Source organism: Misgurnus anguillicaudatus, chromosome 25 (assembly GCF_027580225.2).
Source record: "Misgurnus anguillicaudatus chromosome 25, ASM2758022v2, whole genome shotgun sequence".
NCBI classification, from domain to species: Eukaryota; Metazoa; Chordata; class Actinopteri; order Cypriniformes; family Cobitidae; genus Misgurnus; species Misgurnus anguillicaudatus.
The window spans coordinates 10,368,692-10,391,553 of NC_073361.2; the positions used below are offsets into that span (position 1 = coordinate 10,368,692).

At 40.5% G+C, this 22,862-nt stretch overlaps 1 protein-coding gene across 4 annotated transcripts in view; it reads left to right on the forward strand.

The window, feature by feature from the left end:
• rreb1a (ras responsive element binding protein 1a) overlaps positions 1 to 22,862 on the forward strand; it is a 52,580-nt gene that overhangs the window by 22,656 nt on the left and 7,062 nt on the right. For all 4 annotated transcript variants that reach the window (XM_055181607.2, XM_055181606.2, XM_055181608.2 and 1 more), the window contains 6 exons: positions 9,981 to 10,109; positions 10,197 to 10,399; positions 14,367 to 14,456; positions 15,224 to 15,387; positions 21,005 to 21,158; positions 21,256 to 21,398. In XM_055181607.2, coding sequence (XP_055037582.2) covers positions 9,983 to 10,109; positions 10,197 to 10,399; positions 14,367 to 14,456; positions 15,224 to 15,387; positions 21,005 to 21,158; positions 21,256 to 21,398 — 881 coding nt within the window. In that variant the 5' untranslated portion in view covers positions 9,981 to 9,982. The remainder of the gene's footprint in view (positions 1 to 9,980; positions 10,110 to 10,196; positions 10,400 to 14,366; positions 14,457 to 15,223; positions 15,388 to 21,004; positions 21,159 to 21,255; positions 21,399 to 22,862) is intronic.

Below are 22,862 nucleotides of genomic sequence, written 5' to 3' on the forward strand. Positions count from 1 at the left end.
GGGTACCAATGTGTCTTCTTTATAAAAATCTTTGATTTTGTTATAAAAAAAAAATAAGTACAGAAACCCACTTACATCTGCTGGCTGAAAAAGAACTTAAAATGTACCAAAAAAGCATGCTGTCCTCCGAAGTTTTAAGGTGGACTCGAGTGTGGTTCGCGGTTGCCCACTTGAGAAAACTGTGTTCACATCTTTACAAATTAAACTGTAAATCGGTAGAAAATTGAGCAAGTTATCGTCATTTTAAAATTACCTGCACCATTAAAACACAATGCTACGAGTGAGCGAGCTCCCTGTGGTAAGATGGCCGCCAGTGATGATGTTAGAGGCTCCGCAGTAACACATCTAGGCTTTATTATTCATATCTATGGTTTCTCCTGCCTGTTTTAAAGTGTTCTTAGGTAGCGAGGTCAAAGGTCAACAACGGTCTCTTGGGCAAAACAGCTGTGTTATCTAGGTGAAGGTATGATGGTGCCAAAAAGGCATTCTTTCATTTTCCTAAATTCTGTTTTTGATTTATCACGCCTTCATGTAAAGCAAGCAGACTTTAATCGCCATTGCCAATTTTTTCACCAATAGGGTTTGAAATTTCTAAAGCTATCACATCATTTATTATTAGCAAAACTAAACCAAAGAGGTAATGTGCACATACTAATTTCTATTTATGGGTCTATGTTTGGTTTTTAGATAACTCTGATTTGATCTACCTGTGGTGACTTTCAGGACTCGTATGAGTCACGTCCTATTGCTCAAACAACGTCTTCGAGCGCCTTCACTCCCCATGCTCAGACTTGTGGCGCATCTGTTGAAAAGTCACAGAACAGGACTCGGCTATTTATCTTGTACTGGTAGGGTATAGAGCTTAAGTGATTTAGTTGTTGAGAAGATAGAAGTAATAGTAACGCAGCACACCAACAGATATCAAAGGTGTTGATCTTTTCTGCTCTGTGAAACTTTGTCCATCATTAAATTAAATAAGTTGCGCATTCTGACATTTCGGATGTTGATCTAACGCATAATACGGTGGTTGGGCCCGAGGCTGCTTTGAAAGATGAGGCAGTCTGTCATCCAACAAGAACCTGTTTGAGTGACTGCAGGCCTGAGATGAAAGAGATCTCGCTACATACAACAGCCGCACAAAAGATGGTTTAACTAAACGTACGTTACATCAAAACAAAAGTGCGAGATTTGCAATGGGAAAAATTATTGTGATAACTAATTTTATATAAAGACTAGCATGTTTTTCCACAATGATGTTCACGAGGTTCAACTGACAAATCAGATGAAGGTTTAAGCACTTCTTATATCTCATTGTGAACTTTCGAATCATGCTTTTATGCTTGGCCACCAATTTTTCCTTTATCGCTGAGCATATGTTGTTTCTGTTCTGCTCCTGAGGCATTGAACTGATTTTGTAGAGGGAAGTATTTCATTTTTCTCACACTCATAGTGGTCATGTGTGACTGATGCTTGAATCGTGGAGTTTTTTCGTTAGGCCAATTCATTTCGCTCTCTCAACACCCCGTACAACCCCAGAGGCTACTTCTATCCATCACATCTCTGAAAAATATCAAGACCTTTCTCTTTTGGATGCCTGAACATGTCCCCAAAATTCATGTTTTTATTCAAGTATTCGCCCACCTCCTTTTGCTGCTTTTGAGCTATTTTATTTAATTTTTCTTGTTGTTTGTACGAAGGTCAGATGCAGATGGTTTTTTTTAGTTAAACTAAAATGTTTAAATAAAATAGCTCACCCTTGTCATGCAGTGTCATCAATGTCAGGTTCAAAATGGGCTAATAAAAAGTAAAGGGATGGGTACAGCATCTTCATTGTGGTGTTTTACCATTTGGAACTAGTTGTTCTAGTTATTTTTCTATGTTTGACTAAATGTCTCAATAATAAGTAGCTGACAAGCCTGGGTAATCTCAACCAATGATACCTCATGGCAATTCGTACGTATTTTACGGGGTGGCTAATTCGTATTATTTGTACGACCACATTTGTAAAAATTGTTATGATTCATTTTTGCCCCTGTGTTGTTGGGATTAGGGGTAGGGTTTCATAATTTTTTTTTTATGATTATCATACGTTTTTGTACGACTCACTTCGTATAAATTCTTACAAATTAGCCACCTCGTAAAATACTTACGAATTCTCGTGATATCCTAACCTGGGAAAACCCAGACAACTTCCAGCAAATTTAGAAAGTCTGATATCTGCAAAAGTCATCTCCATCATCGCTCTGATTGGTTTTAGGTCTATCCAATTGCACCCAGAGACATTTGAGCGACGTCCGTTGGTGACGCCCCTTTGGAAATGATTTGTCTATGAAGCTTTGCCAGATCATAACTCGGTTACTACTGAGAATGGTCTAGTAATGGTCTAGGCTAGTGAGATCTTGCTGTTTCAACAAATCTTGAGATGTGTGCCTACTAAAGCTATATTTACACGGAAATGATCTGAAAAGAAAACGCAAAAGTGGCGTTGCGTTATCACTTTTTATTCTGCGTTTATATGAGCGTTTTGAGGGGGAAATCTGAATGCATATGGTGATGCAAAAGTGTGTGATATTCGATGTAGTATGCACTCCAGGCGGCTAGGTGGTCTGGTTTGCCTCAGACGAATTGGCGCATCAATAATTTGATGGAGGTAATTAATGCGCCTTCTCTGATCAGAAATACTAGCTGTAAATATTTCGTACAACTGCTGGAAAGACTGCTATAGAAACTTGAAGGTCCGACATATGGAAATAATCCGACAGGTTTGTTGTTATTTTCCTGAACTGGCATATGCCTGTGACATAAACGCGTACGCGACAAGAGCCACCGTGAGCAGACTTTTGCGTTTTTAACCTTTAGACAGGAACGAGTGGGTAGATAGTTTTTTAAATTTCCACTCTGGAGGGTGGTTTCACTTTTTTTGCGTTTTTAAGCCCCAAAAATGCCATCACCGTGTAAACAAAAGGCGCATCCGATAAAATATTTTTACGTTTTCACCCTCGAGCGTTCTCGTGTAAACAGGCCCTAAGATCACATAATTTCCAAAAGTAATTGTACCCATGAAAACAAGTTGCCAGATCTTCATATTTTAAACCTCAATTAATAGCTTAATAGAGTACAAATTTGCTGCTCGATTAGACCTTTTATTTGTCTTGGAAATTCACCTTTTGTCCAGATCAGATTACAGGATTTGCCAAGTTGCAGTCGGTTTTTTGGCTGGGTTGCCGCACAATACATGCTGATGAAGACGGTTTTCTGCTGCAGGAAGTTTCCTTTATGAGTTTGGATGCAGTTTATAAAGTCCCATTGTGTTTTTGCCTCAAACACAAAGCTAGTTCAAAAGGCTGTTACATAAAGATCAGAGGCTTATTCCCTATTGAGCTATCTCGAAGCAAGAAGAGGCTTGCGAAATAGTCGACTCGAGGGCGACTTGCACAATGAGATGCTGAGGAAGAAGAGTTTGATTTATGCGTGTCCTAGTTTGGTCCTTTCTTGATGTATCTGTAAACATAGTGCTTTACTGATACCCTGATCTTTGCCCTCGAGTGCAAGACAAAAAAATGCGAAGAGTTGTGAGAATGCGTCACAGTCTGTTAAAAAAAACGTAAAGTGAAACGAAAGTTGTAAAGGTGTGCGTCGATGTAGGTGACTCGGTGAGACTTGTTTTTCATTGGACGTTCAGTGTGTGTGAAAGGGTTTGTGTAGCTCAGTTTGGCAAGTCGGGGCAGGATGCTGACTGAATGGGCGGAGAATGGGCCGCTCTGTATCACTCACACATGCAATTGGTGGAGAAGATAAATGGGGGAGTGAAAAGGGGGAGCGATTAAGTTTTACTCTTCTTCACGCACTTCTTTTTCACCAAGAGCTTTAGACATTCAGTTCCTGTAAGGGGTACGGGAGTGTAGCTTCCTTCCTCTACAGCCTCATTTATCTGTGTTAGCTAATACTTATTATTTTACACAAGAGAGAATCTGGATTTCGCCTGTTTCCTGTTAAGCGCTGTGATGTCAGGAGAGGCTGTAATAAATAGCCAACATATGGTCACTGGATTTGCCATTGTTATAACCCACATTTGTGGACTTTTCTAACTTTTTGAGTAAACTCAATGTCCTGGCCCGTTGTATATTCTCTGCTGCTGTTCTACATCCTATCTCCTTTCCTTTTATATATATTCTTCCTGACAGGTAACAACAATACACAGTCATGAAGGCACCAGGGTTGCTCCATAAAGCATCTGTTTGCTTTTGAAGTGCACGTGTCACTTTTGGCAGTTTGGTTTGGAGCTATTGTCTGGCAGCCATCCTTGGAATGCCCAACCCACCCCAGCTCTGTCATTTGCATCCCAGGAGTGAGGCCAATTACTTGAATAGGGGCTCCGATTGAATTCAGGGCAGACCTATTGAGCACCTTTCCTGATAGGGAAAAGTCTTGTACGGCAAAGGGCTGACTATATAGAAAGTTGAGTGCTCGGCTTTGCGGCTGGAGAGGGATGCTTTGGCTTCTTGCCCAAATTTAAAGGTATATTTAGATTAGGAATGCTTCTATAATAAATAGTCAGGTGCTATTTGGACTTTGAAGAGTCACATGTGTATCTTGTGGTAATGTAGAAGGAAAAAACAAGTTGATGACGCCCCTGATTGGTCATCACAAATTAGACGTAAATATGTTTCTGAACTTTTTCTTGTCAACCTTTGGTAGGGGCTCGTTTTCTTTCTGAAGAATGGTTGAAAATAATTTAAATAGACCTGAGAGTACCACACAGTCATTGGTAGGTAAAAGCACTTATGGCAAAATATTGAATGAATAAATAAATAGGATTGGGAAGGTGTTTGCGAATGATGGGTTCGTTTTGTGTTAAAATCACAAGGCAGATGCAGATTCCCTGTAAGCCTGTGTGGAATGTGCGCATGCAGAATTTAAATGCTCGTCTTTCCAGTTTTACACATCCCCCACCTCCAGTGTGTTCATAGGTAAATATTTTGGCTAATTTGCCAATGTTTTCTGCTAACAAAATAGCGTAGCATTTTCACCCCAGTTTAACACCATTATACAGAATCAGTTCTAGGTTTTTACCATAGTCAGTGCAAAATTTAAAAAAATGCAACTTCTTTATGAACCTACCTTTGATCTCAAAGGGACATTCCACTTTAAAAAATATATATATATATAAAATATATGCTCATTTGCCAGCTCCCCTAGAGTTAAACAATTGATTTTTACCGCTTTAGAATTCATTCAGCTGATCTCCGGGTCTGGGTCTAACACTTTTAGCATAGCTTAGAACAATCCATTGAATCTGATTAGACCATTAGCATCGCGCTAAAAAATAACCAAAGAGTTTCTATATTTTTCCTATTTAAAACTTGACTCTTCTGTAGTTACATTGTGTATTAAGACCGACAGAAAATGAAAAGTTTTTTGCGATTACTAGGTAGATATGGCTAGGAACTATACTCTCATTCTGGCGTAATAATCAAGGACTTTGCTGCTGTAACATGGCTGCAGCAGGCGTAGTGATATTACGCAGCGCCCGAAAGTAGTCCCCTTGGAAACTTTCAATAGCAGGGGACTATTTTCGGGCAGTATTTTCAAAAAAGTGGAATGTCCCTTTAAAGGTGTGTGATGATGGAGGAGATTCCCATTCCCATTATCCCCTCAATAGGCTCCTCACACACCAGAGACCCTAAAAAGGGCTCAAACACATGGCAGTGTTTCACCACAAACACACAAACGCAAGATGCGTCTCACATTTACCTTAATATCTTCTACAATAACTAGAATAAGCCACCAGCATCGCACTCAGTCACTCGGTAAACAAGATTTTCCTCATTAAAAAATTCAATACTACTGGTATCTTTTCCACTACCATTTTGTGATGTCATCATAGTGATGCGAGTCAACCGAAAGTCTCTTGGTAAAGTTTGCCTTAATTCTGCCTAATTCAGGTTTTTAATTGTGTGATATTTAAAATAATATAGACTTTTCCAGCCGACACCCTTTATGATAAAATGTAAAAAAATATGACTAGTGAGGTTTTGTGTCAACCTTGCATTTCAATGCTCCAATTACTTGACTTTCATCATTGCCATAGTTTTGATTTCCAGGGAACAGGCATTCCGATGAAGTGCAAATCTTCGTTTGCCAAATCTGTAAACATCCCTTAGTGTCACCTTTTGTGGGTTGTTCACAATTTCAAAGAGTTGTGATGATATATTTATGACCAAAAAGAGAAGGGAAAGAGGCAGTGAGGGAGAGATGGAAGATGAAACAAGAGAGAAAGCAAATGGGGAGGGAGAGCAAATGGGGAGAGAGACAGGCAGCAGCGGCATTCTTGCATGCTCGGTTTGGCACTGCGTGAAGACTCTTTTACCCTGCGAACGAATAAACACCCAAAGCTTGCGCGCTTTCATGCATACGCGCATGCACGCGCAAACACATGCTCGGCACAAAGTCTCTCAAAAGGCACTACTGCTCCCCCCATAATTTACGTTTGACTTTTTTTAAAACTGGGATGTGCAAGAACCTTCCACTGTCGAGCGTGTGTGTGTTGGAAAGTGAGACTGATGGTTGGGAACAGATGTAGTAACAGCAGCCCCCATAGCACCCTCCACCCCCACTATCTCTCGGCAAGAGAGCGAGAATCTTATAACAAGTGCAACTCGTTCTCTCTCTCCCTCTCTCTCCCCCCTCGAACCCCCACCCCAAATCCTTGCACAACTCTAAACCTGCCTCGCTGTTGTGTAATCCCCTGTCTTTCTACCTCTAATCATCAACAGAACCCAACAGTATCTTCCTTGACGTTCCACACCCATCTTTACTAATACAGGTTTTCCATCTTCTGTTTACCATTGAGCTATTCATTTTCTTTCCTTTTTTGTTATTCCTTTTATTCATCCTGCTCATTTGCAACCCCCCCAAACACCAATCATCAACCGTTTTTCATTTCTCCGTGAATAAACGTGCCGCCCATCATCCAGTCATCCTATGAAAGGAGCGGCTCTACTTCGGCTAATGAGGGGAAACAGATCTGTTCCCAGAGTTGTTAGGCTATGCCTTTCATCATCCTAAAACAGTTTCAACTTTTTTGGTTTTGGTTTGATAGACACTAGCAAAATGATAAAGTCGTACAGAGTTTAACAGTAGTGATTTAACTAGGGTTAGTAGGTTAAGAGGGGGAAGGCTGTAAATGCAATAATAAAAACTGCGTAAACAGGCAAGCATTACAGTTGCACAGGATCATTGATGATTCCTCTTTTTTTTTACAGACTGTTGAGGAAAGGTGTGCCATTTTGCCTAAAGTGTGGTCTGTTATTTTGCATGTACACAAACGTACGTGCACGGTAGAATGCACAGCCTTGCACATTTTTGTTTTATACTGTACGTTTACACAACTGATCGACTCAAGCGAATTGTGATAAAATGCAATGCTACCCTGGGCTACATGCTATAATATTCCTTCAGGTACATGTGCAACCTAGGTGTACAATGTACGTGGGTTTTATTTTTTAAATCCAGTGGTGCACATACAGTATGGGCGCACCCTTCTGATGATAAAAATTGCATCATGCGCACTGCACTGTACATGGACCCCTGCATACACGTAAAAAATAGACTATAGTTTGGCCTTAAGAGAGAACAATTAAAACACGTTCACACCAAGAATGATAAACCATTAACATAACTATAAAGTAGTTTCCGCACCTTTATATAATCTGCCCTGATCATCGGCTGTTTGCATACAATCGGCCCGATGCCCAGTATTGGGAATAAATGCCAAAACCCGATTATAGGTCAATATACTGTATCTGGGCATCCCTACCATAAAGATAATATTAGCATCCACAGCAGGGTTGTGCCGATAGAAGATACTATCATGTATCGACGATCGTCAAACATATCACCAGTAGCAGGCTTTCATGACGATAGTTGGCGATGGTTACTGTTATCATCATAGTTTCACATTAACACATAACATGTGCATTGCATGCTATTCCTCACATGATAGGATGTGTGGGTTTTACTTTGCGCGAGAGAGCTTGTAACACAGTGCGCATTCAGGTCCGTGCAAGAGTCCAAGATGTGCGCATTAAGTCCAGGTGCGTGCGAGAAGGAATCCGGTGTCTTGGACTCTTACACGGACCTGAATGCGTGCAGAATGTACTCTTTCTGTAATGCGCATGATTCGGACTCTTCCTCGCACATGAGCTTGTAATATGCGCGGCTTTGGCGATTTCAAAATGGGGCATATCGCCCAACACTAATACACAGCAATTGCCGATAATTTTTTTTTTTCTAAGCTTGCACGCTGCTTTAATTCTTATAGATTTAGATTTTTTGGCAGTGTTTTATTGTTCATCAGCCAGAAAAAATCTCAGAAAGTTTACAACGACATTAATCTTTATCATTATATTTGTGACGTGTACTATTCACTTAAATTTGGGGGAAATTTCAATACTTAATCTTCATAGTTATTATCCATCATAGTTATCGTTCTTGATGTAAACTGGCCGTTACAGATAATAAATGATTGTTAAAAAACACTCAATCAGAGGGACCAATCCATGTCTTTGACTCGGGTCAGTTGTGAACATCTCAAACACACCAGCAGCTGCATAACAACTGCTATAGCCTATAAAGCAGGGTTCCCCAAATCTTACCCTGGAGGGCCAGAGCACTACAGAGTTTGGGTCCAACCCTGATCAAAATTACCCACCTGTGATGTTCTAGTGATCATGAAGACCTTGATTAGCTTGCTCGTGTGTGTTTGGTCGGGGTTGGAGCTGGGCTCTGCGGTTCTCTGGCACTCCAGGGTAGGATTTGGGGAACCCTGCTATAAAGGTTCGACCATGCCCATATTGTTGAGTTGGATCAACGATTAAATGCTTGGAGTTCGGTTCACCTCCATTTGGTTGCAAGACACGTGCGAATTTACTTGTTGCTGCTGAGTTTGACCCCCCCCCCAATCTAGCACTTTATGGCAGCCCAGCCAACATCAGATCCTGTAATCCGTCTGCCTCCTCACACACCCAAACGCATACACCCACTTGCATTCCCTTATCCTCTCTCCGAAGGAGGAAACGGCCTAGACCACAGAGCAGTTTCCTGTGAGGCTGTGGATGGGAAATGACAATTAGTGAAACGAAAGTCCATCAATTTGTCTTTCTCCTTCTTACTCTGGCAAGCATTCCCATTTCTCGCTTTAGCACATAAGCCATCTCTCAACACATTTAGCAAATTTGTTTACACACAGTGCTGGGTTTTGCTCATCTATGCTAGTACTAGTTCAAGCATCTCTCTTCATCCCTTCAGTTTTGGTAATGAACCTCATATCCCCCTCCCAAAGTACAGCTTACACCCCATTCTCATCCAGATTAGCATCTACAGCCATCTGCCCGGCTTGCCCTGTGTGATCATGTGCTATTACGAAAACTGGGAGAAGGGCAACCGCAGCTTCCGGTTTCCTTTATCTGAGCCATTTAATCCTATTGGTCCACATGCATATGATGCTGCTGATTGGTCCAGCAAATCAGAAATGTGGTTTGTAATAAATTTGTCTAGAAGGTTTACATGTGTGCTTGTTTCAAAAATATAGGAATATAGAAGATTGGACTTTTTGATCGTTTAAGACTTTGTCTTACACACTTTTGGCATTTGTCATCATCATGCAGTCAGTAGATATATAGATACGCTTGTGCTCTACAGACAGGTGCTGGAGCCATAAACCACAGACAGGGCTAAGAGAATGTGTGTGCAATGTCTCATCCATCTGTGGTACATTATTTTCCAGTGACTGGGCAAGTACTCCGTGTAGTGTATACACTGAACCGTTTTCCATTTTGAAATTGTTCCTGAGGTTTAGCCCCCATGCTGAGGATCTTTTGTGATTTTTAAGAGTGAAAAATTTACCATGCTGCTTTATGGCATCGCTGCACTTCTTTTCTGTATAAATAAGCTACATTTCCATCTCTCTTTTGTTATAGTTATGGAAAATTCAACAGAAGAGATGAGAACAAAATCGGCACATTGCATCTCCGCTGGGGAGGAGGAGGCGGAGCAAAGCGAGGACAGACAGAGCCCCGCCCCCACAGAGACACAAACGACACGTACAGGTACCAGTAAATAACTTTGTCTTAATTAATTCTGCCTATAGAATCGCATTTTAATAAGGTACCCTTAACATATTGTCTTAAATGTAGAAGAGGAAAGAAATGACTGGGAAAATGGAGCGGACGTAGAGATGGAGGTGGCCGACGGGGTGGACTTATCTCCTATTAACTCTATGATGAGCAATGTGATGAATGCAGCCCAGCTTAATGGTGGAGTAGACTCCGCCCACACCACACCTAATAAGGTGCCTGTCAAAAGCCCCGGCACCAACCGCAGTGGAAGAAAGACCCAGGTACGACTTTAAAAGAATGAGCATTGGCTGTACACCCAATAGGTCCATTTGGTTGTTTAATATTAGGAGTCTTAATTTTGACTTTAATTTTCATTTTTTCACCAGACATATCGGTTCAAAATATCGGTTATCGGTCTACTTTATCAGTAATTATAACTTTTTACCTCAGGATAAACTTAATGACTTTGCATCGCACTAGTAGATATTTTTGAACTATAGACGGTTTCAGCAGTAACAACATAAACAAGCGGCTGTTGCGATCCGCACGTAACTTTCGGTAAACTCCGCTAAGAATAAATAACAACAAAGTTCTTTAAACGTAGTTTGTTTATATAACAAGCACAAAAAACAACACATAGATTACATAGGAAACAAAAACATTTGTTATTTTCGATAAAAACAGGAAACCGGAAGTAAGGTTCGGATCCAGACGTGTATCACGTGCGTCCGATGAAACCGTCTATGGAAAAAAGTAAAAAAACTATTAAGTATTAAAAAAAGTTAATGGTAGTATCACAATAGTGTGTTTTATGCAATGATTTCTAGTCTTTTATAGCATTAATGATAAAAGTGGTCTTCAAGGGAGTGATGCTGGGATGACATTTTTGTAGGCTAACCTGGAACTTAGTGGGATACTGGTTCCCTCGCAAAAAAGCCCATAAATTTACATAAACTTTAACATAAACTCTTTGATTTTCGCAAAAATAAGCTCCGTGTTAGTCTTCATAGACAAACACAATTTTTTTTGTAAAAGCATTTACACTTCAAAATTAATCAAATTTCTGTTTAGATTAACTTGTTGGACAAAAAGCGTACGTAATTTTTGTTAAACACAGAGCTTATTTTTTGCGATAATCCAAAAGTCTGTAAGAAAAATGATTGGCTTTCTGGTGAGAGAACCAGTGTCCCGCTTACTTCTGGGTTGTACTACAAAAATACGTCATCCCTGCGGCACTCTATAGCTGGTGGTGTTTCATATACATGTGTTTTTGTGGTTAGATAGTGATACAGGTGGAGGGGGGGATTTTATGGATGCAGCATCCTGGCTTTAAACGGAAAACGACAAATGGTTGTTGGGCATCTCAATCCACCTTTTGTCCACACTGCTGCATCACATGGCTCCCATTAAAGCATGCAATTCATCCCTTAACACTCCCGTGTGCGGAGAACAGGTGTCACTTTTGACCCCTTAACACTCTGGTGGAACTGGAAAAAAGTTTTGCCTGTGAAGTTTTGGGGTCCAAACCACCCACCCCCCTATGGTGTTAGTTTTCCCACTCCTCCCTTTTTTCACCGCTAACCAATCACAGTTTGGTTTCTGTAACTCATTTACATAAACTGTATTTATTGTTTTGTTCTTAACATTGTTAACCTCGAATTGGATGTGAGATTATAGCGTTTTGGTGGTTTATGCGCACATATCTAATACTAGTGCCTGATCTGTGCTTTTTCTTATTTAAATATATTTTTATGTTTTTTTATTTATCTGTGTGTGAACTTTTCATAGTGTTTCAGCTAAAAAAACATTACAGCTTAGTTTACAGACCTTTTTCACACTTTTGTGAAGTAAAAAGGCTTACATTGAGTTATATAATTTTCCAGATTAACTGAACATTAAAGGATTATTCCAAAAAATCCAGATAATTTACTCACCATCATGTCATCCAAAATGTTGATGTCTTTCTTTGTTCAGTCGAGAAGAAATTATGTGTTTTGAGGAAAACATTCCAGGATTTTTCTCATTTTAATGGACCTCAATGGACCCCAATACTCAACTGTTTTAATGCAGTTTAAAATTGCAGTTTAAAAGGACTCTAAACGATCCCAAACGAGGCATAAGGGTCTTATCTAGCGAAACGATTGTCATTTTTGACAAAAAAATAAAAAATGCACTTTTAAACCACAACTTCTCGTCTTCCTCTGGTCTTGTGATGCGCCAGCGCGACCTCACATAATACGTCATCACATCAAGAGGTCACGGATGACGTATGCGAAACTACGCCCCAGTGTTTACAAGTGTGGAGAAAGACGACCGTTCCGACGTTGTTGTATGTGGAATGATACTATTTAATGTCTTTGTGTCAGTTTATTGTTTAAAATGGTCCGCAAATGTGCATTTCATATATGTAACATGTGACCTTTCTACGGCATTACGCAATTACGTGAGGAAGACGAGAATTTGTGGTTTAAAAGTGCATATTTTTTTCTTGCCAAAATGACAATCGTTTCGCTGGATTGGACCCTTGTGCCTCGTTTGGGATCGTTTGGAGTCCTTTGAATAAGTGTTGGGGTCCATTAAAGTCCATTAAAATGAGGAAAATCCTGGAATGTTGTCCTCAAAAAACATAATTTCATCTCGACTGAACAAAGAAAAACATTAACATTTTGGATGACATGGTGGTGAGTAAATTATCTGGATTTTTTTTAAGAAAATTGATTGATCCTTTAAGAAAAACACCAAATGTACAGTTCCTTGCAGACATGCATCGCTAATAGCTCAGGCAAAGTGTGCTGCAAAAAAATAATATGTTAGCGCAAGTGCATCTCTAAAAGTTAAAACAAACACTATAGTACACATAATTTTATATGCTATTTCCTTAATCAAATTGTAAACTTGAAAGTCCTTGTTGAAGTTTGATAACACAAGAAATGACCTATGGACTTTTAAAGTAGGTCAGTATGATTCAGTAAATTTGGATCGAAAGAGACTTCACTTTTTAAAGACACCCTCGCTCCCACTTAAGGCCAAAAAATCTTTCCGCAGATGACACTTCCTCTCATATCCATGTAACATGCTGAATGGTTAGGTAAACATGGTCAGCTGGTCAGTCGAGTCTCGTCGGTCCTGAATCAAAGCCAAAAGAGTCCTAGAAGGAAAACAAGGCGTACGCCGGCGTTCCATTAGAGGAAAAGGAAGTGCTGTTGTCTTAAAGATGTTTTTGAGGATTTCAGTGTGGGTTTAACTGCTTATGGTGACTCATTCACATTCCTGTTTTTATTTCATATTTTTATATTGTACTTCTATCATAAAATCAATAAGGAATTCTGTCATGTGACTGCACCGCTGTCTCACTGCGCTCCAGAACAGGAGCAGTGCTGCTATGTTCAACTCTCGAGTTAATGATCTGCCGTACTGTCAACAGCGACGAGAGGACGGCAATGCGCGTGGTGTCGGTTTACACAGATTTGCAACTCAAGATGGAAGAAACGCAGTTCTCGCTTCTCTGCGATTTTCTTTATGAGCACCCAAACTTGCTTACTGAATCACTGAATAAAAACGCTGAGTGCATCGTCACTGTACAACCAAATCCTTCAGATGCATACATAAATAGATGCATTGTGGTCTATATTCCCACAACTCCACTTAAGGGCATAAACGACAACTGTATTCCCGCAGTACAATACAGTAGTTGTATTTGGTAGTAGTGCAGTTATGACTGATGTAACTCCTAAAGTCGAAGTGTGTTACCCTGTAGCAAGTGTTTGTTTAACCGAATGGTTTTAGCTCAGTATCTCTCACACACAACATGTTCTGACAAGACGTCCAAGGTCGGCAGGCAAAGCCTTATTCCCTGTATCCTGCATATGGATATTTACCCACGCTCCCTAAATCCTTAATAACTGACCATAGATTAGGGATTACACACATACTTTGATGTTCAACAGGTTTTTTAAATTGAATTTTATTGCCAAAGTTGGCATTTTTTGCAACACTTTTTGCATCATTCGCCATTCTGCTATAAAGGCACACATTATTAAATTTTCAACTTTTTTTTAAATCACTGCTACAATAGTAATATGGTTTCAGTATTCCTAAATTGTAAAAAATTGCAATTGTCATTCTGTACAGTTTTCATTGTGTGGTTTTGCTAAGTGACCGTGACGCATCTGTCTTATGATCTTATATGTGATGCAATATGTAAGCTGTAAAAATCTATAATTACTTTTGCCTTCGTGTATATTTCAGGAAGCCAAAGATGACAGTGGGACTCTTGTCTGTCCGCTGTGTGATAAGGGCTTTCAGACCCAACACCAGCTCACCATGCACATTCGCCAGGTAACACATCTTTAGCACCTTGACTTGTCACCAGTCTTCATCTCACATACTACAAAGTTGGCCACATGTAAATAAAAATGTAGCTGTGATAGATAAAATTACAGTCCAAAATGTTGCATACATTAGTGTCGGTCATTTAGCAAACCGAATATTGACAACATATAGCATTAATTTCTGGAATGACATATTGGATATAAGTTTAATTATTTTTGTATATATAGACGGTCTGTTTCATAATTCTTACCAAACAAAGACCTGTCTCTCAAGGACCTCTTTTTTTTCTCTCATTAAGCAAATGTTGCGCCTACTGTAACCGTGGGTTCACACTAGCCACGTTTGAGGCATCAAATTCGCGTCTACTGCGTCTAGTTTGACGCTTGAACATTTTGAGTTTACTCGCTTCATTTGCGCGTGAAATTCTAGTCATTGAGACATTTGTGAGGAAATGGGAGGGGCTTCTGCGACTCCGTTGAGACTCCGCTCGACTTCCTGTAATTACATCACTACTAAGGCAAGCTCCTGATTCAACTTGCGCCTTTGCCGCCGCAACCCTCAATTCTGACGAACTAGATGCGCAAATGAGGCAAAATCGCTAAATGCCTCATTCGCGCCAGGAGAGCTCCAGCCGCACGTCAACGCGTCTTCACATTGACTTTACATTGAAATCACTCGCGCTTGATGTCTCTACCGCGGCTGGTGTGAACGCAGCATAAGTAATTCTGTTTTTAATTCATTTTATTTTTTTAACCTGATTTTTTCTCCTCCAGCACAACACTGATAGCGGGACAGCGGACCACTCTTGCAGTATCTGCGGGAAGGCACTAAGCTCAGCTAGTTCTCTGGACCGTCACATGCTGGTGCACAGCGGAGAAAGACCGTACAAATGCAATGTGTGCGGCCAGACTTTCACCACCAATGGCAACATGCACAGGTCAGTCCTGGTTACACTTATTCACAAAATAACACATGATGTGTGTCTAAAGGGCTCGTTATAGTTGTGTGTAGGTCCTACGGCATAGGTTCGATCTGTTTTCATTTATATTTTGGCGTCCACGGCAACGTGCAAACACACGCGCAGACCGCTGGTAGGCAGTATCCACGCGTGTAACCAGCAGCGCGACCGTCAAAGAAGAAGAAGATTGGCAAGTTAACCCACAAACAAAGAAGAAACAGCAATGATGGAAGTAAATAAACAGCGACTTTTGTTGCAGTTTGAGTTAAATCACTCCTCAACTTGGCTCATCTTTGTTTTCACCGTCACAAACGGAAATACCTATGACGCAGTTTTTTACCTGACGGGAGGGGTTCTGGTGGACCAATCACAGCGCTTGCGGTCCGCGTAGAACTGACGCTCTGTAAAAAAATTGGCAAGGTGCACGTCAGGCTATGCACAGGTTACGGATAACCTACGGCGTAGCTACTGCGTAGACCTTATGCACGACTATAAATCGGGCTTAAGGATGCAGATTTGACAACATGAAATGGCAGTTGCAACCAATACATTTTCAAGGAAATAATGCAGGTGACTTAATTTGCATATTTGAAAAGATGGATACTAATAAATGAAAAAAAAATATTTAAAGCTTTTTATTTTTGAGATTTCTGGACAGTTTTTAAAGCAAAGAGAAAGTTGATATTGGTTAAAGATAATGGAATTACAAAATAAAAGTTTGACAACCGCATTTACAGAAACTCTGCATAGTGTGTACATAACCGAACTGAACAACTAGTAGTTAATAAAGTGTTTAAACGTGCATCATGAAAAAGTCTTCTGTATGCGTGGTGCAGAAAATGACAGAGGCACGAGCGTTGGCTGACTAGTGTTGCCAGATCTTGCATGTTCACACTTTAATAACACCAAAAACTTGATTGCTTCATGAGCCAAAAGCCATAAACGGTTAAGCACCAAAACGGTTTATGAGTACAACAATATACGAGGTCCTGTCAACACTGCAAGATAGCGTGCTGAGGAGCAGCCTTACAAATGCGTGCAATACACAATGCCAAGACGGAGGTTTATTGCAAAACATAACACTGTTAAATTATTTTGGTCAAAGCTGTGAGTGATAAGCACGCAAGACGGCAGAACGTTGCTATTATTTTAGTTATCTCTGTGCGAATCATCATATTTTCGGGATTGAGTCTTGTTCCGTACAGACATGAAACGAACATTTAAGGGATTCACTCCCGCATTTAAATGCGGTTGTCACTCCCAAAAGTTTGCAGTGTGTATGAGGCCTGTAAAAAGTTAAAATGTTTAAGTTTAATCAAATTAAACTATTGAGGAATTGTTATCAATAAAGTTGAAATAACTAATGACAATTCAACTTTATTTTCATAATTTATAGCAACTTGTCACTAGTTAAAAACGTTAAAATTAATTGTAAATAAAATCAAGTTGATTAAACTTAAAAATTTAAGTGCAACTAGGAACTTAGTACAGTGCACTGAACATACTGTGAATATATAAGACATCATTGCACATGTGTGATTTGAGAGAATACGAGCATGCACATTACATCATACCGTCTGCTTAACTACTCAACAATGAGCTCTAATCCCAAGCTTATCATTGACTGTCCAAGTGTCCTGATAGATTTATATATAAAATGTGTGCAAAAAGAGAAAAATAAGTGCATTTTAGTTATTCCTTAAAGTTCATCAAAAAGTATTAACAATTAAAGAATTGGTTATGTTTTATAAAAAAAAGTGGCCATCCAAAACCTGTTGCACTGATTCTTGCCTTAGCGAGTATTAGATGTTGAAATGCATTTTTAAAAAAGCGTCAATCTGAAACTTGTGTTTGTCAGATGCATCTTAGTTGTGTTTTAGAGAAGTGAAAGCTTGTCGAACGATTACATCCTTCAGGCCTATCGTTTGCCTTTAAGTTGAAGAGTTGCCCAGAGGACGAGTGCTCCACAAAGATAAATGAATAGGCGTTGGTTTGTTTGTGTATGTAGGTGTGTTAGCCGGGGTTGGTGAACAGGATAGCTGCACTCTTGTTAAAGCAGCGTGAGGTTGACAGGAAGTGAATGGTGACTTGAAACACCTCCCCCCATCTTTCGGGCATGGTATCTTCTCCCAGCAGGCCTTTGCTGATGGAGGGGGTAAACACGAACTTCCTTCCAAAGTTGCGAAGGCTGATGGTGATGGCTGTTGTATAAGTGCATAAGGGGGCTCTGTAGGCTGAGGACTCTAAACTGTTGCCCCAGGCAAAGATGGCTTGAATAGACATTTTGTAAATTGCTGTTATCGTGTAGAAAGCAGAAGTTAAGTGAAATTATGGGGAGGAATTGGAAAGAGTACACCAACTTTGATTTGCATGGAATGTGCGGCTGTGACGGATGTGAAGGGAATCTGGTTTTACTACATCGCCTGCTGCTGACCTGATAACACGTCCTAATTGTTTCCATAGTCTTTTCTATCTGCCGATACTTGTATTTAGTATGTAGTATTTAGTATACTCATCGACACTGGATGTTCTGGGTGGTTGCTAGTGTGCTCAAGTGTGGCAAAATAACCCCCATTTCTCAATTATATTCTGTATGTTCCAATAGCTCACTTGCATTAGTAGAAGAAAGGTCATGAGTTTGAGTCGCTTTAAATAAAACCATTTGTCAAATGCATGTAAATGATCTCCAGATTTAACATGCATGTTGTTCTTCTTAAGTGTATGCATCAGACTGTTTAAGGCCATCAGTGTAGTTGGCAATGAGGCAGCCATCTTGTTGCCAAAGCATCACATGGAGTAGAAAAAGGAGGCAGGGAGGAGGGAGTCAATGTTGTCATGGAGAGATTGCTTTACAGAGGAGAGTTCTGATTGGCTGCTTTTATTTGCTTTAACCTCTTCAACCTTTACACCAGTGAACGGCGACAGGTTTAAAGGAGGTGCCCTTGGTGTGACATTGCTTTGAGAAGGGAAAACGTTCTGACACCACAGCGCCCCCTGTCTCTGCTCAACGTGAATGCGATGGAATGCTTGGATCAGATGGAATGGACCTGGCTATGCATGAACAAGTTTTATGATCATTTACAGATTAGCCAGCCGTCCACATTGACATGCTTCGTTCAAGGACATGAAACTTTACTTGCTGCCACACTATTACTTATTACATTTTTAATGAATTCTCAATTTAAATGAATTATAGCCATGCATAAAAAAGTTAGGATTTTACTGTTACCCTCCTGTATGACCCTGAGGTGATGATGGTTTTCATCCAATCACAGTTTGCTGACTTGGCAGTGCATGTTTACTGTGATTGGTCAGAGGCGAGGTCAGAGTCCAGAGCAGAAAGATATAACAGCCTGTCAGGTCCCCACACGGGCGTCCAACATGCCGCCTGCTATTAATAAACCACTGAGTGCAGAGTGAAACTGAGACCCGCAGGGCCAGGGATGTCTGACCTTTTTTCACACTTGCGCACACACAAGAACTTTTATGAAATAAACTTTTATAGGTACACACAGCCTATAAATCCTCAGTGAGAGACCTTTATGAACCTATATATATATAAGAAATATCATATAAAAACTTATGTGATCTTGACTGACTTAAATCAGTTTTAATTCATTCCTCTGTTTCTTTAAGCCCCCGCTTCCTACTGTTCCCTGATTTCCTCAAGATCTCTTTAGGGGGAAAAAAAGGATGATTTCTGGACTTCTCCTTGCGACATTAGCACTGCTTCCGCTGATCTCTCCCCGCCATCTTGAACTCCACATATGCACATGTAGAGACTGAGGGATAATTGCAGGAGTTTCAGCCCATTAAGAGTCATTTCTTTTAGATCCCAATGGGTTACATAGGGGTTCCTCTACCCGGCATTACCAGAGTATTATACATAAATTACTCCTGTCAAACAAATAGGGGTTAGCCAAATACTAATCCTCCGTAAGCACTTCCCAAATTCAGTCCTGAGGAGGAACTCTTATAGGAGCGCTTAGTTCAAAAGCATTAACATTGGATTTATACTAATGCTTTATTTAATTGGCTGTGTTGTTGTAAAAGATTTTTAGTGGTCACAAATTATTTGAGAATATTTTTGCTAGACACAGTAATGTAACACAAATTAAGGGATTCATTTAAAATCTTTATCATGTGACTCTTTAAAGAATGCAGTGATCACATAAGCATATTTATCGTAGATAAGCATAACAAGAATTCCCAGAATAAAGGTTCGTTATTAGGGGTGTCACGATTCTCCAAATCCTTGATTCGATTACTTTTTTTTTTCGGTTCTAAGGTCACGACTCGGTTATCGATTTTTACTTTATTTTTTAAGCACAAAAAAATGCTATGGCATTTTTAGACTAGACTTTTATAAAATATAATATCTGACCTTGAACCCGGAGATGCCCTGCCATGTTAGTCGTGCTGCCAGTGGAAAAATATGGTACATGCACATTCATGATAAAACGAAACTTCCTGTCAGATAAACATTCCTGTCGTACTTTGCACCTTAAAAATGTGTTTTTATTACCGTCAGACGAGATTTTGAGACTATACCCTAATTAGTGTTTAAATGTCACAAGCAACTGAAATAAGTTGTTGTGAAACTTAAACAGATCTCGGTTCAGAGAAACGACCGGTCCTGGCACAGACGCTGTTCTGCTGCTCTGTTCTGATTGAGTTCAGCTGAAGGCGGGAGGTGCTTGCTGTTTTTTTGTTTCCCATGTAAAGAGCAGCTCGCGTGGTGTCTCCTGCATCTGCCATGCTATCTTTTAACTGGCTGTAGCTATCTAAGTTAGAGGAGGTTGACTCGCAGCACTCAACACGTGTTTTTTTTCCCACTTGGCAAGCAGACCGGACGTGGCAGCATCGACGATTCCATTTAATTCGAAGTTCGAGGTTGTGACTTAATTTTGATCGATTTAAAATTGAAATCGTAACACCCTTATTCATTATAGTTCTGCATGGGACCTACAGCACAGCCTCAAAACCGAAGGCTACGCATCGGTTTTCATTCATACTTCTGCGTCGTTGTTTGCGTCGACATGCACTTACACATGTGGAACGCTAGTAGGCAATATTCACACCAAGCATGGTATTCACAGTTGCAGCTTGAGTTAAATTTTACTTCTCAACTCATGTTTGTTTTTACCGTCGCTTTTGGAAATGCAAATGAGGATTTTTTTGACCTGACGTGAGGTGTTGTAGCGGACCAATCACAGTGCTTGCAGTCCGCGTAGAACTGACACATTGTTACATTTCTGAAGAGGTGCACGTCAGGCTACGCATAGCCTATGGCAGGGGTAGGCAACGTCGGTCCTGAAGTGCCGATGTCCTGCAGATTTTAGCTCCAACCCTGATAAAACCTTGCTTACCTGTAGTTTTCAGGTGACTCTTAGATCTTGATTAGCTATTTCAGGGATGCTTGATTGCAGCTGGAGCTAAACTCTGCAGGACATCGGCACTACAGGACCGACGTTGCCTACCCCTGGCCTATGGCATAGGTCCTACGCGAGACCATAAATTGCACTAAAATGTTTGCGTCGGTTTACACAGCAAAGACATCCTGTGGTATTAATGGGATTCTTTTATTTGTTTTCAGGCACATGAAGATCCACGAGAAAGACAACGCCACATCCATCCCCAACAGCCCCACCCTCCAGTCGCCAGGAAAACGAAGACGTTCCTCGGCCGCCAAACGCAAACTAAGTCAAGATGAGGACAGTGAGCGGACAGATGAGCCTTCTGGCAAAAAGGTAAGAGCGATCTCTACCATCCTACCCACTGCTATCTGTGACCCAAGTGGGTACTCTCATAGTGGCATTCATGTAGCTGACACTGACCTGTTTGCAGGTCCTGGAGGATAGTGGGGCAGACAAACAGGTTTTGAAAGGAGGGCAGGAGGAAGTGTTGTCCTGTCCTGTCTGCTTCGAGACCCTCACCTCCAAAAATGACCTAGATGCCCACATGGAGACTCATCCTGACACTACACTGAGGTACAAACATACACCCATTGTGAGATTTTATTCATAAAACTGAGAAGATGGGGAAACATGAGTGTTAAAGGGTTATTAAGGGGGAAAGTTTTCCATTCGGTGCTGGGGTTTCAGTTCAGTATATTATAGCTGTCTATTACGCTCAGACTGGAATGTTGTCTCTTTGTCTCATGAGGTGGGACCTATATTACATGGGGACGCCAGTAACTGGGGCTTTAGTCTGGATCCCTGCAGTTGCTGGGAGATATAGTGGCATGCTTTGTGTCGTAAAACGGTCATAATTTAACACATCCGAATAAAAAGGGGCTTTTGTTTCAAAGGGATTTGACTTTAATTTGTGCTATATGTATATTGTTTGTTTGGTTCTGATTAAATCTGTCAACTATATCTTTATTCATGTTTTACAGATTTGCCACGTCAACTTAAAGTAGTCCACCTTAATGAAGCTATATGCAGTTTTGCACCCGCCATTAGTTTATACTCCGCTTTGTGGAGAATAATCATACCTACATAACTATAATCGTGTCTCTGTGGCCCCTCCTAGTCGTAATGGCTCCTAGAGTTCCCTTCCCCCCGCTTGCGGCCCCCAGGCTTAGGGCAGGGAGTGGCACAGAGAGGGAGCAGGGAATAAAGGAGGGGGCTGTAATGAGACACAGAAGGAGACTTCTGCATCAGATGCATCTCTGTAGTATTGCACATATGCATGCATAGATGCATGCGTGCATCTGAGGTGGTAGTCGTTACCTTGGAGATGTCTCCAAAGTCTTTTCACTGACGATTAGCTTGTCTGACTGTAGTTAATGGGTAGCTACACGGGATGAAGGAAGTTGGCAGGGCTTGCCTGATTGAGTTTCAGAGCAGCGTTATTGCTGTATGGAAGTGCTGCAAATTTAGCACTAATCCTTTGTAATCACAGGAGGTAAGAGCGCTAGTTAAGAGGATCTACAATGCTGTGAATTGGGTTTCGCTGTTAAAAGGAACAGGCACACATATGTGCACAAGCAGAATGATGCTTATAAGATATAGACATGTTATCTCTTTTACCCAACTTAGCCCTTTCAAGTTAGACAGACACTCCCATACATGCAGTACATGCTATAATATAACGGATAGTTTCAGCTCTGAAATCTGATTGGACGAGCCATGTTTAAAACTGTTGCAAAATATCCAATAGAAAAGCAACGGCAGCCTGAAGAGAGAGAATGCTTGGGGTAATTATAAATAAAGGAGAATGTAATTGCTTGTCTGTAAATGTAAAAAAATGTGTAATTGTTTTTCAGCATGAGAAAGATAGTCATGAAAGCATGGCAGAATTATATATCTCATTAACATGTTATCGGTTTTGCACATTTCGTGTCTCAGACAAACACAGATGCAGGGTGAATGCACTCCTATGTTGCCCCTTGCGTGGCATTCTGTATGTCTGCTGAGATAAAAGCAGCTTACAGTCCCTATACACCCATC